The following is a 17,904-nucleotide window of genomic DNA, read 5'->3' on the forward strand; positions in this document are numbered from 1 at the left end:
TATTAAAACTATTTCCCAGTTTATAATGTCCAATTTCAATATCAGTTTGAATATCTCTTTCAATATGTCGCCAACCATAATATAGACGAGCCGGATTTATGAAAAGGTCATGTATAAGCTTCTAGATGCACTTTGGGGTAAAAGTTGTAAAGTTAAAGTAAAAGAGCTTGCATGATATATAAATGCTCGTTCAAAGAAATTGTCCAAAAATGGCAATTTGGCGGCCATTTTGTTTATGCTAATTAGAATGTCAAATCCTCAAAATTCGGCTTGGGAACCGGGTTAATCGAATTCAGCATACCCTAATTATGTTAAAAAGTGAGGTTCCCAACTTTTACCCGAAAATACACCTAACATTTATTCACATTTCTCAGAAATCCGTCTAGTCTAAGAACTCATAAATGTTTTCCGACATCTGAAGAAAAACGATTAACAAAATGCAGGTTAAGTCAACGTTATAGCTGAGTTGAGTAAGGGTGACTGAAGTAAATGAAACTTGGATTTAAACAATATTAGCAATGAAAGATGTAATGAAAGTAAGAATATAACAGAAAAAAAGAAATAAGAATAAATAAGATCGTTATAGGCGGTGTATGGGTATGGGGCGCCAACCGCTGTTTAGAGAAACGGTTACCGTTAATTTTTATTCCGCAAAGACAAAGTTCGATGATAATTTTATAAAGATTATAACATTAACATTTTCTTCGTGCGCATAAAAAGAACTTGAAATTCTGAAAACGTCTTTCCAAATTTAAAAATAAACTAAACGATAAGCCGATTGGGCGAACGGTGACCAATAGCATTGCAGGATTACAACACCCATGACAACGCAACTGTGATCCCGGTGGTCTCGGCGTGTTTACTGTGATCGCAAGCCATGGATATCGGGTTCGTGGAATTCTGTCTTTTATGTCGATGTCACTTTTCACACAAAGCTTTAATTATATCCATGCGTATCGATGTCGACTCGTTTTGTTCTTCAAACTGTGTCCTTTGAGTAATGTAACGAGTTTATTGCGGCGGGTCGTGGTTTGAAAATGCCTCATTTAATGTGACTAGAACACCCTCACTACGGGAGAGGCAGAAAGGGTCATTCCTCTTTGGGGTATGTAGATTACAGTCGATCTATGGTCGGGTCTCAAGAACATTGGGTGTGTGTTCATTTACCAAGTTTCTTGTGGAGAGATCGCCAAGTGGTTTAACTTTAAGCATTTGAGCAAGCACTCCATTCAAAACCGTTTTAAGGAACGGCTGGCTTGGCAAGCGCTAGCTAGCAGCTTGGTAAATGGGCTTCCCTTTCAGTTTCGTGTTAAATAGCAGGAGTGAGTTTCAAAAATTCGCGACGAAAAACGCCATGTTAGTGCCAGGAAGGGTCATGTTATTAACACAACCCTTGTGGGGTATCTAGAGTACAGTAGATCTTCGCTCAGTTCTGTATGTAAAATTTACCTCACATATTTTTTTTTTTTTTTTTTTTTTGTATACTGAATCGAGGCTCGTCAAAGAGCTAACATTTACTTAACAAACAAATCAACCAGACAAACAAAATACCCAAAAAGAGGGAGCGGAAGACAAGATGGGGATAGAAGGGGAAGCACACAAACACAACATCCGAGAGCAGGGAGATGTATGGAAGGGAGAGGGCCCGGGGGGAGGAGGCATGGGAAGGGGGGGGGGGGGGGAGGGGAGGGAGAAGTATAAAACACAAGGACACCAAGGACTTCCTGGACAGAAGTTGGTATTTCAAAAAAGTGGAATTGGGGTGAAATTAGCGGGGGTAGAAAAGATCAAGGTTTTGGATGGGGGAAGATATAATAGATGGTGGTGAACAGCTGTTTTAAAGACTTGGAGGGTGGAGTGGGATTGAAGAGAGTGAGGGAGTTTGTTCCAGAGGTGGGAGAAAAGAGGAATGAAGGAGTGAAGGTGAGCAGAGAGTCTTGATTTTGGCAGTTTAACCATAAGAGGGTTGCAGGCAGATCTTGTGCGACCTGTAGGAATATTTGCGGGACAGAGCCCAGAGAGAGCTTGGGGGGCAAGGCCAGAGAGGAGTCGGTAGAAGACGGAAAGACCACCAACCTGCCTGCGGTGAGTGAGTGAGAGGCCCTTGGAGTTAGCTTCATCGCCGGAGATTCCAATGATTCTGAATGCTTTGGTTTCAACAGCGTGAAGGCGAGCTAGGTGTGAGGCAGGAGCATCAGCCCAGAGGGGAGAGCAGTATTCCATTGAGCTGCGGATGAAAGCCTTGTATGTGGTGAGGAGCTCAGGTGTGCCAAGGAAGGACTTCGCACGACGGAGGATGCCCAGTCGGCGACTGGCTTTGGAGGCCAGATTTGAAATGTGGTTTTCCCAGAAAAGATCATGGCAGATAGTGAGACCCAAAAGCTTGAGTGACAGAACTTCTTGGAGAGGATTATTCAGAAAGTGGATGGGAGGGTTGTCCAGTCGGTCTTTTCGGAGAGACATCGTAAGAGTGTGAGATTTGTCAGGATTGAAAGACATGTTCCACTTGTTTGCCCAGTCTGTGGTATAGGTAGGGATGGAGGATGATTTGAAGCCCTGGGGGGCAGGTGGCATTGAAAAAAATTGAAGATCCAAATTAAAATTGAGTGTCCACACGTGAGCCTGAATTGAGTGTTCACGCAGTCATCAAGCCTGAATTTTGGGAGTTGTTGGAATAACTCGTGTCCCTTATACAGGCAAGGTATTGCAATGTGGAGTACTCAGTGCTTTGGGCAAGTTGTTCCACTGTCTACTGCTGGGAAATGTCGACATCTATCCAGTATAATCTTTGCCATTGGACCCTTGTGAAACCACATTGGAAAACACACTTGTACACCTTTTTAAAATACCAAGTCGAGGCTCGAGTAAGAGCGAGAACACTAAACATATCAGGACGCAATAGAGCAAAAGGAAGAGCTGAAAGAGAAAGGAGAAAACCCCAACAGCAGGGATGACGGACAAAATAGAGAGGGACAGATGAACAAGGGATGTGGGTAAGGATGAGGGTAGGGTTAACGAAAGGGGTGGATAAGATGAATAGAGAAGCAAAGATTGGGGAGGGAGGAAGGGTTAAATGATGTACAGAAGATCGTGGTTTTGGATTGGGGATGATCGGAGATGATGAACAGCTGTCTTGAACACCTGGAGGGAGGAATGAGATTGAAGAGAATGTGGAAGTTGGTTCCACAGGCAGTAAAAGGATAAACAAATGAGTGGTGGTGAGCAGTGATCCTGGATTTTGTAGGTTTTACCAAGAGGGGGTTGCGGGTGGTCCACGTGCACCCTGCAGAAACCTGGGGGGTAAGGGGTGCAAAGCACGGATAGGGCAGAGGGTGCAAGACCGGAAAGGAGGTAAGAAGACAGAGAGAGAACACTGTTCCATCAGTGATGGGCCCATTGACTCTGCTTCATCACAGGAGATTTTCAATCATCTTAAAGGCCTTGGCTTCCACAGTATCGATCTGAGCAAAGTGTGAGGCAGGGGCACCAGCCCAGAGCTAGAGCAGTATTCCATCAAGCTGCGGATGAAGGACTTGTAGGTGGATTGGAGTTCAGGTGTGCCAAGGAATGACCTTGTACAACGGAGGATGCCCAGTCGGCAACCAGCTTTGGAGGCCAACTTTAGAATGTGGTTTGCCAAAGAATGATCATGACTGATAGTGACACTGAGGAGTTTGAATGACTGAACTTCCTCAAGAGGATTGGTAACAAAGTAGACAGGAGGGTTTGCCAAGCGGCCATTTTGGAGAGAGATAGTGAGAGTGTGAGATTTGTCGGTATTGAAAGACATATTCCTCGTGTTTGACCAGCTTGTTTTATTTTTTCAAGGTCTGAAGAGAGGGAAGAGGCTGCAACCCGCCTGTCTGAAGGATGAGGGATGTCCTGGCAGAAGGTGGAGTCATCAGCAAATAGATGGAGGATTTTCCAGAGTCAGAGAGATCATTATGAAAATCAAGAATAGAAATGGGCCTCGTGCCAAGGGGCACTCCAGCCATGACAGGGAGAGAGGGTGTAAGGATTCCGTTGAGAGCCAGATGTTGGCTACGAGAGTAGAGGAAGTCAGTACGCCATGTGTGGAGTCGGCCTCGGATGCCATAGGCAGAGTTTGGGAGCAAGGCTGGATTGCAGATTGTATCAAAGACACTTTCTGGTTGTATCATTGTTGATTGTATCAATTCTGGTTGCCGACTGGGCATCGTATTGACATGGGCATTGAGGACGTTAGGAGTGGAGGAATGGTTGATCAGAGTAGTGATGGCAATGTACAAAAGAGCGCGCACAGCTGTAAGGACGAAGGACGGGAACAGTGGTGAGTTTGAGGTGAAGGTGGGAGTGCATCAGGGGTCGGTACTAAGTCCACTACTATTTGTAGCTGTGATGGAGGTGCTGGCTCAGAACGTAAAGGAGGGTTTACCGTGGGAGTTGTTGTATGCAGATGATCTGGTGTTGATTGCGGAAAGTATGGATGGACTGAAGGAAAAGATGAACACGTGGAAGGAATGTATGGAGACAAAAGGTCTGAAGGTGAATATCGGAAAGACGAAGGTGATGGCAAGTGGTAAAGCATGTGGTGAGGTGGAAAGAACTGGGAAGTGGCCCTGTGCTGTGTGTAGGAAGGGTGTCGGAGTGAACTCCATTCAGTGTACAATGTGCGCTGAGTGGGTTCATCAAAAATGTAGTGGTCTGAGAGGGTCATTAACCAGTGTGGCAGCTACATTCAAATGTAAGGTGTGCACAGAGGGAGCTGCAGATGGAGGAAATGTTGAGTTGGATCTTGGAGACGGTGTGAAGCTGGAAGGTGTGAAAACATTTTGCTACCTCGGAGACATGCTGAATGGAGAAGGTGGATCAGACTCGGCAACGGTTGCTCGAGTGAGATGTGCATGGAAGAAGTTTCGGGAATTGAGTGGCGTGCTGATGATGAGGGGAGTGTCGTTGAAGCTGAAGGGAAAGGTGTATGCTGCATGTGTGAGAAGTGTTATGATTTATGGGAGCGAGACATGGGTAATGAACGTAGAGCAGCAACGAAGGTTGGAAAGGGTGGAAATGCGAATGGTTCGACGGATGTGCGGAGTATCGTTGAGAGAGAGGAAGACAAATGATGAATTGCGAAAGATGATGGGAATAGAGCCTGTGATTGATGCTGTGAAGAGGAACAGGTTGAGATGGTTTGGTCATGTGTTGAGGAAGGATGAAAGTGACTGGTTGAGAAGAGTGATGGAAATGAATGTAGAAGGAAGTAGAAGACGGGGAAGACCGAGAAAGACTTGGCTAAAGATGGTGGAAGAAGAAATGCGGGCAAGGGGGTTAACAAGGAGAGATGCAGAAAATAGGGCAAAATGGAGAAGATTGTCATGGGGACCGCAAGGCTAACCCCCGCTCTAGCAGGGAAAATGGCCTTTTAAAATGCATGTTGTTGTTGTTTATCAAAGGCACGAAATATGTCCAGGTAGTCGGCCCTGATCTCATGTCTGATATTGAGGGCCTCCATCCATTGTTGGGTGAGTAGAATCAGCATGTCCATTGTCCAAGGTGGAGTGACATGGTCTGAATCTGAATTGATGATCTGAGATGAGTTTGGAGGAGAAAAGAAATGATTTCATATCAACTGTGATGATGGATTCCATAACTTTTCTCATGATTGGTAGTAAGCTAGATAGTTCTGTAGTTAAAGGGATTGGTTTGTGCTCCTTTTTACTGTAATTCAGTGATGTTGGCAGAGATTTCCAAGCAGATGGAAGATGATATCGGACAAAAAAATGATCTAGGGCAAAAACAAATCTTCTCTTTCTCATCTGCGTGCATGTACCACGATAATCTTTAAAAAAAACATCGTTAATTATTACCTGCGCCAACGAAGGTGGATGGAGGTTATGTTTTCACCCCTGTCTATTTGTCTGTTTGTCTGTGAACAAGATATCTCAAAAAATTGTGGACAGGTTTGGCCGAAATTTTGCGGAGAGGTCGTGTATGTGACAAGGACTAATATATTTAATTTTGGTGAAGATCTGAATACGAATTCGGATACGAGAATTATTTAATTTTCAAGTGATTCTTCACCATTGAGAGATCGGGTGAATAGCGATAAATAACATATTATTATTATTATTATTATTATTATAATTTTTTGTTTTTGTATACTGAATCGAGGCTCGTGAAAGAGCTGACATTTACTTCACAAACAAATCAACCAGACAAACAAAATATATAAAAAGAGGGAGCGGAAGACAAGAGAAGGGGAAGCACACAAACACTTGAGGGCACACAACATTTAAGAGCAGGGAGATGTGTGGGAGGGAGAGGGCTTGGGGGGAGGGGGGTGGCAGAAGTATCAAACACAAGGACACCAAGGACTTCCAGGACAGAAGTTGGTATTTCAAAAAAGTGGAATTGGGGTGAAATTAGTGGGGATAGAAAAGATCAATGTTTTGGATGGGGGAAGATAAGAGATGGTGGTGAACAGCTGTTTTAAAGACCTGGAGGGTGGAGTGGGATTGAAGAGAGTGAGGGAGTTTGTTCCAGAGGCAGGAGAAAAGAGGAATGAAGGAGTGAAGGTGAGCAGAGAGTCTTGATTTTGGCAGTTTAACCATAAGAGGGTTGCAGGCAGATCTTGTGCGACCTGTAGGAATATTTGCTGGACAGAGCCCAGAGAGAGCTGGGGGGGCAAGGCCAGAGAGGAGTCGGTAGAAGACGGAAAGACCACCAACCTGCCTGCGGTGAGTGAGTGAGAGGCCCTTGGAGTTAGCTTCATCGCGGGAGATTCCAATGATTCTGAATGCTTTGGTTTCAACCGTGAAGACGAGCTAGGTGTGAGGCAGGTGCACCAGCCCAGAGGGGAGAGCAGTATTCCATTGAGCTGCGGATGAAAGCCTTGTATGTGGTGAGGAGCTCAGGTGTGCCAAGGAAGGACTTCGCACGACGGAGGATGCCCAGTCGGCGACTGGCTTTGGAGGCCAGATTTGAAATGTGGTTTTCCCAGGAAAGATCATGGCAGATAGTGAGACCCAAAAGCTTGAGTGACAGAACTTCTTGGAGAGGATTATTCAGAAAGTGGATGGGAGGGTTGTCCAGTCGGTCTTTTCGGAGAGACATCGTAAGAGTGTGAGATTTATCAGGATTGAAAGACATGTTCCACTTGTATGCCCAGTCTGTGATTTAAAATTTAAAAAAGTTATGGACGAGTTATGACTAAACTTGGTGGATGAGTTGGTTAGGTGACAAGAACAAGCCGATTAGATTTTGGTTCAGGTTGAAATCCAGTTCCGGTCTATCATTGTGATACAAAACATAAACTTCAGCCTGGCGGAGGTATGCGCTCTCCCGAGTGCCCTTCTAGATTGGTGTTTATGATGTGAAGTTTCTACCAAGCAAGTAGTCAACAGATTTTAGCATTGCATCGTAGAAACTTTCTGTAGATGTGCTTAGAAACGACATTGCAGTGTTGTAATTCTGCCGACGAATCTCTGGCTGACACTGAGTGAAAACCTGTTGCGATGGATTGGCCCGTTTAATGTTGTTATCTAAATGGATGGTATATGATGCTCAGAACCCAGGTTGTAATCCCATATATTATATGTTCTAGCAACGGTACCCGCCCTATGGGCGGGGCTTCGATTGAGAAGCCCAAATGAAAAGGCAAAATATCAGAAATTGAAGGTTTATTTTAATTTTAAACGATTCATATAAACATCCGTTGAATCATATCACATGCAAATCATCAAAATCTAAACAGTATCTTTAGAATTTCAATAAAAGCCACATCACTGTTCATATCGGTAAATATTATTCCATCGTGTTTCAAATCGTGATCGATACACTATGATCGTGATGATCGTGATCGTGGATCGTGATCGATAATCGTGTTCACAATCGCTATGTCGTATGTACTCCCGATACGTGTACCAAATTCCCAATACGTGTAACTGTACCAAATCAACAGTTAAAAGGATTTTGAGCCGATCGCTGTTATGGCCTTGGCAAGATCGATGGAGACAGCGATCTGTTAGCGTATTCACCGCCCAAATCGCCATGTGGAATTCTCTCATGTAGAGATTAAACGTTACGGCTGCTACAGCCTTGGCAAGATCGATGGAGACAGCGTTTATTATACTTTTAATGAAGGACACTGTCTCAGGCCCCAGTCCCCATCACGGATGGGGCTCAGCGGTTTGCCCGAACCTGACGGCGAAGGGCAAGGTACACGCTGGCCCGTCCAGTGCAGTGCGCGTGCGGCCCCGGACATCGAAGGGCATTAAACGTTCATTAAACATTAAACGTTCATTAAAGGATTACGAAACGAAAAACATTACGAAATTACGTTCACACCGTCACGTCAAACACCACCGTGAACACATACCATCGTCACAACATCGTCACAATGAGAACATCGTCACAATGGACGTTATGCAAACGCAAATGTTATGCAGGAGTCCAAACCTGAGAATGCTGGAGACCAAAGCTGAAATTGGGAAAACGGAATAGCCTATTTTACTCCTGGAGATCCCAGGATTACCCACCCAAAATATCTTTGCGATCGGTTCAGCAGTTTTTACGGTACCTGGGAACAGACGGATTGACTGACAGACAGACATTTGGTGAACTATCGTAAGATTTGACCGTTGTCTATTGTCTCTGTAATTTCCATTAAAGTACACTGATGTCAACTAATGTCTTTGTCCTCCACGAGATTTATGCACTATCTCCACTCATGAGCCTTCGATCAATGTATTTTGAACAGTGTGGAAATCTGTCATGGTAGATTCTTCTTTTGTATGCAGCACAAGGCTTCGGGGTAGCATCACTGGATAAGGTGTTGCGGCTGTGCCGCTGATGCAGTGCCCGCTAGGTTAGAGCAGGAATTTGGAATTTGTTCTAGGTGTCGGCGATAGCTCGCCTGCTCTTCATGAAGGACACCGTGAGATCTTTAACGTCCATCAACAAATGCCGACATACGCTATGCCCAGTAGTTTAACGTCCATCCAAGGGAAGGCACACTCCATGTGAAACACCGGGATAACTGTTTATAGCTGGGTCGGGATTCAAACCCAGGCTTAGAGGTGAATGTGCGTTCTCTAAACGTATAGTATGATTAACTTACAATTTGCAGCAAAAGACTTTGAACGAATTATATTAGGGTGTTAAAGAAGAAGCCAGGACACATAGATGAGGGTAGCCCCAACATCAATAAAAATGTCTTGCCTTTCCCGACACCAATCGTGTGTTCTTTAACATTATTTTGGAATATATATTTTTTATGTTTGCCTGGAAAAATGGCGTTAACATTAAATTCATAGATTCCCTCCCATTCTCCAACACGTCCACTCGCCCCACTATTTCTGTCTGAGTTGGACAAGAACCAATAACATGTTTTCACATTGACCATTCACATAGAGTGTGTAACGTGAATGTTAAGCAAGTTTTGTGTAATTAATGTTTTAAGATTTCTGATTAATTTTTTTGTTTGCATATCTGAGCCTTTGCATATCCAGTTTGCATATCATATAGCCTGGTGTTGGCTTAGCGGTTAGGGTGCCGGCTTGGGATCCTAGGATCCTGGGTTCGAATCCCGGTCGATCGCTGAATTAACACCAGGGGGGTTGACTCAGCCTGTCATCCTTCCGAGGTCGGCAAATTGAGTACCAGCTTGCTGGGATGAATGATCCCGGTGTGTACCCCAATTTAGAATAGGTGCACCGTATCCCTGTGCATTGTAAGAGGCGACTAAGGGTTGGCGCCACGAAGGGCATCCGGCCATACATTGCCTCAAACAGGGAACCATGATTGTCATGGGGCCCGCAAGGCTAACCCCCGCTCTAGCGGGGAAAATGGCCTTAAAACGATCATTCATTCATTTCATCTGACAGTATATTTGCTTTTTAGACATCAAATGATTTCATTCTGGAACATCCATGTTTATTGTTCTTTCTGTTTGATAGAATATATTGATGTCTTAAAATTCTGGGTTTGAAACAATTTAAACCAAAGAAACCATTTTCTCTTCATTAATGTTTGAAACAGGGATGACCTGATGCTGGAGGTGTACCTTCATGATGGAAAACCACAACTCTTAATATCTTCATCCGGTCAAAGTAAGTACAAAAACAAGGTGTTAAATGTCAAATAACACTCAAATGCTTGGGCGGATCCACCATTCCATGCAGATGGGCTTCAAATTGAAAATAATAAATATAAATCTATTATATACAAATGGAAAAAAGTTTCCTTTGCACCATAAAAAGATTACACAAAATGATACTGACATGTACCCAAGCAATATAATGGTCAGCCGACATGTGCCTTGACAAGTTCCCCAGTTTACCCATGAATATCCTTAACTTGCACGTACATCCTGTGCACGGCACGCACAAATTGCCATGCATGTGTACTGAATGACGTGACAGTGCTGCACGTGACAGTGCTGCACGTGGTACTGAGCAAATTGCAACGTAGCACGATTCAGTGACCCATCCCAGCTGTGAAAAAACATTTTTATTGAGGCCTAAACATCGCAAGCGTGATGGCACGCCTTTCCTAAAATAACCGTCCAGGTGCTATTAGCATGCTTGAGACAGAAATGCCACAAAACGTCTTCAAAACCAGCCGGCGACGTTGGCCTAACTGCGGCAGGCCTTGGTACAGATCTGCAATGACATCCCTCAAGCCTTCTTCAACCATCTTGTGTCCTCAATGAGGTGCCGTTGCCAAGCACGTGTCAATGCAAATGGTGGACACACCAAATATTGAGCTGTTAATTGACTTTTGACTACACCCGTCTTCGAGGCTGTTGTGACATTCTCATGTCGATTTCATGTTTATCAAAAGCTAAATGTTGATATGACCAAACAATGTGATGTTTTGTTTTCATTTGTCATATTCCACATAGGCATAAATGATGCACAGGAACTTTTTCTCTCTCTCTCTCTCTCTCTCTCTCTCTCTCTCTCTCCTCTCTCTCCTCTCTCTCCTCTCTCTCCTCTCTCTCCTCTCTCTCCTCTCTCTCCTCTCTCTCTCCACCTGTGGTGATGCATTGATCGAGGCGCCGGGTAATTCCAGGGTATTATCGACCCTGACAGCCGACGTCAGTCCTGGCAATGAAGGTGTGAGTAAAGCGAGCGGACTGTGATGCCGTGTGGCTCATTCATGGTCCAGACTATTGGGCAAGGTCACAGCGGGTCCAGGGTCGAAGGGGCCTTCAGTAGAACGGGAGGAAGTGATGAAGACTGGGCACAGGGAAACGATGGAACATCTTGTGTTGATAAAAAGAAGAAAATTATCACAAGCAAAGAGTCACAGGCCTCCTATAGTGGAAACCCTATGCCTGCGCGGCCACACCGAGCAGCAGGAAAGTGCGCAGTAAAAAATAATGACTGCGTCTTCTCAAGTGAGGAAAAACATCACCTTGTGAAGAGACATGAAGATGCACCAAAGCAAGAAGCTGTGAAGGTCCTAACTGGCACCACCATCAAAGACAATACTCCAGAGGAGAAAACTACAAACGGAAACCTGAAGTGTTGAGGAGGAGATAATCCTCCAATGCAAGATGTATTCCATACATGAGGCACGGGGGAGTAAAGGGAAGCATGAACGGTTCAGGAACCAGCTGAAAAAAACGAAACTAGCCACGAGGGCGGAGACAGTCCCCCTTGATAAATTTGAGAAGATCCTTTCAACAATTATAATATATATATATATATATATGAAGATAAAATAGAAGAGATTACATCAAGGGTAAGGTAACAAGTGGCAAGAGAGATTAGAGTGAGAGGATCTTAGTGCTCACTTGAAGGTGAAGACCGGGATGGTAGGGATTTGGCCGAGATAGCACGAGAGGAAGTTTTGGCTGTGCAACGAGACGGGGGACCAAACCCTGACGGAGCCTGTCCAATGTTTCAGGAGTTGACCCTTCACCCCCATTTGTTCTGACGAAGCGCTAACGCCTGTCAGCTTCTTGCTTCTCATGGCGGTTAGCACACCTCAATCAACGTGAAGTTGATTTCATCCATTGTTATACCTGTCCGTCGACATAGATCGACACTCGTCTTCACTAGTAAGATTAGTTCTTAACCAGCAAGACATGAGCAAGACTAGTTCTTCATTCTTAGGCTATCCTGTCAGCTCCGCACAGTAAAAACATTTTAATGTCATGACAACACACTTTGTTTTTCGCAAACTGTACAGTAAATCTTACATTAATTGGTTCGTAGCATGTGTTTATGCCAAGTGCCAGGCCTCTTGGTGATCATTTTATTATATATATATATATATATATATATAGATATATTACAAGGTTTAACACTCATAATGTAGCTGCCATTAACACATGCCACACACACATGGACTTTCTGACGAGGCAACCATAGCTACTAAGCTTGGGGGAAGTGCCATCATTTCCCGGGATACTCTGGGTACCAGCGACGTCACAACAATGGCGCCGCCTTTCTCTTCGCCCTCAGCGGGGCATTTCCTCAGGAGGAATTCCCTCCTATTCAGGATTCCAACCTTTCTGCGCAGTAATTAATAAAATTTCAATATTTTGATTTTTGATCACCAATGTTCAATTTTAATTAAATATTATCATTCACTGATATGTTGTTGATTATAAAATTATGTAAAGACAAAAATAATATATATATATATATAACCAAGGAAGCACACTAACCCTATGACATGACGCTGGCATCATGTGCATAAATTATACCAACACATCACCTCCAAACTAGGAGGCATCCACGTGGTACTCAAGTCTGCAGACTGAGATTACAGCTCTAGGGTCACGAATAGACAAAGGCAGAGATGTCGATCTAGATTTGGCCCTCATTATGGGCTCATCAGGACAACATACTGCAAATTGTTTATTTGTGACTGTCCCCCAAGTATTCCTACAGGTCGCACAAGATCTGCCAGCAACCCTCTTATGGTTAAATTGCCAAAATCAAGACTCTCTATTCACCTTCACTCTTTCATTCCTCTTTTCTCCCATCCCTGGAACAAACTCCCTCACTCTCTCCAATCCCACTCCTCCCTCCAGGTCTTTAAAACAGCTGTTCACCACCATCTCTTATTTCCCCCCATCCAAAACCTTGATCTTCTCTACCCCCGTTAATTCACCCCAGATCCACTTTTTTGAAATACCGACTTCTTTCCTGGAAGTCCTAGCAGTGTCCATGTGTTTTTTTTCTTCACCGCTCCTTTCCTATGCCATCGCCAGGCACTGCGTAACGTCACTGCCAGGCACCGAAGGGGGCACGCTGAAAGCTGAAAGGGAGTACTCAGTTTTCACTCTGGTTGTTTTCTTGTTTTCTTGGTTGTCCGAGCGATATCTCAGCCATCCTTTGAGCTAGGAAGCTGAAATTTCGGCACAATAGTGAGCAAGTCCTTTGTCAAAAACGGTATTTTTGTTTTTTTGATTAATCAATTAATTGATTAGTTATTTAATTATTAGCGATTAATTAAGTACTTATACATTTCCTTTATCTTCTGGCCATTAACTCAGGCACCTTTTGAGTTAGGAAGCTGATGTTTGGACATGCCAATGACCAAGTGATTTGGATATAAAGGAAATTTTTGATTTATTGATTAATCATTTAATCGATTAATTCTTTATTGTTTAATCAATTGATTATTTAATTTTTAATTAATGACTTATTTAATTAAATTTATATAAGATACATCTTCGGATGAAGCACTAGTGGTTTAGTTATGCTATTAGCCAATTGATTAAGAAAATATTTTATGACAATCTTTTATTGATTTTAATTATGCAATTAATCAATCAATTATTGTACAGCTCTCCCTCCCAATACAGTCTCTATGAGCTGGCGCGCCGGCAATGGCGCGCCGGCAATGCCGCACTGGAGGATATTTAATTATTTGGCATGGGGGCGGTGTACTTTGAATGTATCCATAGTTTGTTTTTTTTTTTGTTTTTTTTTAACCTCTTCCCCCCCCCCCCCCCCACCCCCTCCCCTTCCCATGCCTTCTCCCCCAAGCCCTCTCCCTCCCACAGATCTCTGATGTCCCTGCTTTCCATCTTGTCTCCCGCTCCCTTTATCTTATGTTTTATGTGTCTGTTTGTCTTTTTGTGATCAATGTTAGCTCTTACACGAGCCTCGATCTTGTACCCCAAAAAAAAAAAAAAAAAAAATAGGGATCGATCGGCACTCTGACTGTGGTTGTGCTGTTAATTGTAAAACGGTTCCTTTCTCTGTTAATTGTAAAATTTTCTTTTCCCTGAACTTTTTTTTTTCCATCCTTTACAGGTATGAAGAGGAAACTGACAACCAAAGTGAGTTTGGCTGGCTGATGCAACATCGTGTGTGTATGTGTGTATGTGTGTATACACACATCTGTGACTGTGCATATCATTAGATTCAGTGTCTCTTGGGATGTCATTCATTTCACCATTTCTGTCTTTGTGTGTGTTAATAGAGCATTCATGACAACAATGAATCACTGGCTGCAAAAACCCAAGGAAAGAAGGATGTCCCCAATGCCGATGCAGAGAGGACTTGTACAACACGATTGGCTGCACTGCATGATCGGATGTGCAAATCGAGAGTGAATCGCTGCCCATTCCAGAATGGGCAACATGTTAATGGAACTCGCCTGAATGTTGGCCTGCGGACCATAAATAAAGCTTCACAAGTTACAGAGTCTGGACTTGGATCTCGAGCTGAAGCCCAAGAACGACGTCAGTCCTCAAGGGGAAAACCGAAAAGTGCCAAGTCAACTGCTTCACAACCTAACGAGAACAAACTTTCCAAAGCAATGCCCCGATTGGAGCAACAAAATGCACTACCTTCAACGGTTGGAAAGTCGAGGTTCAAACACAACGACCATATTAGAGGTGCTGGCATAGCAGTGGCCTCTGGAGCAAGAGAACGGCTCCAAGTGATACAGAAGAGGAAGTCAGGTCGGGTCATGAAAGATCTTGACTCGAGATCCAACGCTGTTAATAACGTTCTTGCAAAAGAAAAAGCCACAAATAATCCAGATGACGAAGTGGCAGAGAAACTTTTAGAGCAGAGGTCTTTAAGAACGCAAAGTCCTGTAAAAGCAGAAAGCCAAGATGCACACCTGAATCCTCCACTGGCTATTAACCACCAAACAATTTTGCTGAATCGAGGCCAGACGACACGGGTGCAGGACAATGCGTGAGTCCATTGAATATTTCTATACCATTTGTGTTCCATGCATTGCGTACTAAGTACTAAGGGGTCGGTACTAAGTCCACTACTATTTGTAGCTGTGATGGAGGTGCTGGCTCAGAACGTAAAGGAGGGTTTACCGTGGGAGTTGTTGTATGCAGATGATCTGGTGTTGATTGCGGAAAGTATGGATGGACTGAAGGAAAATATGAACAGGTGGAAGGAATGTATGGAGAGAAAAGGTCTGAAGGTGAATATCGGAAAGACGAAGGTGATGGCAAGTGGTAAAGCATGTGGTGAGGTGGAAAGAACTGGGAAGTGGCCATGTGCTGTGTGCAGGAAGGGTGTCAGAGTGAACTCCATTCAATGTACAATGTGCGCTGAGTGGGTTCATCAAAAATGTAGTGGTCTGAGAGGGTCATTAACCAGTGTGGCAGCTACATTCAAATGTAAGGTGTGCACAGAGGGAGCTGCACATGGAGGAAATGTTGAGTTGGATCTTGGAGACGGCGTGAAGCTGGAAGGTGTGAAAACATTTTGCTACCTCGGGGACATGCTGAATGGAGAAGGTGGATCAGACTCGGCAATGGTTGCTCGAGTGAGATGTGCATGGAAGAAGTTTCGGGAACTGAGTGGCGTGCTGATGAGGAGGGGAGTGTCGTTGAAGCTGAAGGGAAAGGTGTATGCTGCAATTGCTGCATGTGTGAGAAGTGTTATGATTTATGGGAGCGAGACATGGGTAATGAACGTAGAGCAGCAACGAAGGCTGGAAAGGGTGGAAATGTGAATGGTTCGGTTGATGTGTGGAGTATCGTTGAGAGAGAGGAAGAGAGACAAATGATGAATTGCGAAAGATGATGGGAATAGAGCCTGTGATGGATGCTGTGAAGAGGAACAGGTTGAGACGGTTTGGTCATGTGTTGAGGAAGGATGAAAGTGACTGGTTGAGAGGAGTGATGGAAATGAATGTAGAAGGAAGTAGAGGATGGGGAAGATCGAGAAAGACTTGGCTAAAGATGGTGGAAGAAGAAATGCGGGCAACGGGGTTAACAAGGAGAGATGCAAAAAATAGGGCAAAATGGAGAAGATTGTCATGGGGGCCGCAAGGCTAACCCCCGCTCTAGCAGGGAAAATGGCCTTAAAATGCATGTTGTTGTTGTTGTTGTTGTTGTTGTTGTGTTCCATGCACTCGCAAAGAACCTGTTGCCTCAGTGTGGTCCATTCATACTCCCTCCCCTAGAATGATTTATATTGCTCATCTTGTTATAACTTGTAATCCCGGCTTCCACAAGGTGGTGCTGTGGTACACATATTTACATGGAGAGAGTTGGCCTGAATCCGTGGGGTTAAATAAAAATAATTTTCCCCCGAAAACCTCCATGTCCATCACATGAGTACAACCACCAGGTTTCAACTCCTTCGGTTCAGCGGTTTAGAAATGCATACAAGTCAAACATACAAACAGTCCCACAAGGCTGGCAGGATGGCCTCGGGGGATGCACACTCACCTCTAAGCTATCTCACCTGAGTTCAAACCGAGTTATAGACTGTCATCCCGGTGTCTCACAGACTGGATGGTTCTTCAAATTGTCTGCCGTCCTTTGGATGGACATTAAACCTGGCGTACCGTATGCCGGCATTAGTTTGTGGACGTTAAAGATTCCATGGTGTCCTTCACGAAGAGTAAGCGAGCTATGGCCGGCATCATGAACAAATTACAAATTGCTTCCCTGACCTACAGGGGGCACTACCTCAGCGGCACAGCTGCACCCTCAGACAATGATGCTACCCTGCAGCCTTGGGCTGCATAAGAAAGAAGAAGACAATCCCACAAACAAATAAATCCACAAACAAACAAGCACTTTAAAAATTATATATACCAGAAGCACCCGCTCCCTACAGGAGTGGCCAGGGGGGTTGTGTTATTATCCTTATTCAAATGTGTAATTCAAAATACCTCTCAAGTACCTTTTGTTGCGTAATTCGAAACACCTCACTGCACTGGAAAACATAGGGACAGGAATACTGTCGTGTAAAGGGTGGGGACTTGTACCAACCACCTGGAATGGCGCTACACGATACACATTTACATATTGTCGTGTGGCAACGCAAATGGATCATCATTTACAATGAATACTTTCTCATTGCCACCTATTTTTTGATGATTGGATGGATTCCGTTTTATACTGCTGTGATTGATGTTAATCTTTTTCCACTGATAGATTGTAACAGCTCAAGGGGTTGTATAATAACTATTGCGTTTTTGTTTTTAAAATAAATGTGGAGAGGATTGAGCTGGATCTGGGTCACCAAATTCCCATCATTTTGAAATTGTGTTTGCATACTTTGGCATGTACCTCAACGCCTTGTCTCAATTAGCATGTTGGCACCGTGTTGACATATACCCCAATTAGCGCTCTGTGCTGGGAATGAGGCTGAGCCATAACGCATCAGCACGACATTCCCTCTCAGTTGAAAACGGTTTAAACGACACCTGAACGGCACCAACTCCAATGCAGTGGCATTGACTTGAGAATGCATCGCGCATATGCCTATGCAGGAAATCCATTACTGTAATTTGATTGCATCATACATGAACCGGATAATGACATCGATGTTGGGGTGGCATGGATCCATGTCCGAGCAGTGAGAAATCGCAAGGCTGTATAGTGCAGATAAGGGATACTTGGTGCGCATACCGAATGGCTTTCCTTTGCCCTCTTGTAACATAAAACTCCTTACTTTTCCTCTTTGAATG

The 17,904-nt window shown here is 44.1% G+C and overlaps 1 protein-coding gene across 2 annotated transcripts in view; it reads left to right on the forward strand.

Annotated features, from left to right (window-relative positions):
- Positions 1-799: 799 nt before the first annotated feature.
- CCDC66 (coiled-coil domain containing 66) overlaps positions 800-17,904 on the forward strand; it is a 69,489-nt gene continuing 52,384 nt past the window's right edge. The window contains exons 1-4 of one of the 2 annotated variants that reach the window (XM_068133163.2): positions 800-888; positions 10,018-10,088; positions 14,259-14,284; positions 14,428-15,152. In XM_068133163.2, coding sequence (XP_067989264.2) covers positions 878-888; positions 10,018-10,088; positions 14,259-14,284; positions 14,428-15,152 — 833 coding nt within the window. In that variant the 5' untranslated portion in view covers positions 800-877. The remainder of the gene's footprint in view (positions 889-10,017; positions 10,089-14,258; positions 14,285-14,427; positions 15,153-17,904) is intronic. The other variant, XM_068133164.2, reaches the window with a different exon arrangement.

Source organism: Myxine glutinosa, chromosome 12, assembly GCF_964187855.1.
Source record: "Myxine glutinosa chromosome 12, kmMyxGlut1.1, whole genome shotgun sequence".
In the NCBI taxonomy this organism is placed as follows: domain Eukaryota; kingdom Metazoa; phylum Chordata; class Myxini; order Myxiniformes; family Myxinidae; genus Myxine; species Myxine glutinosa.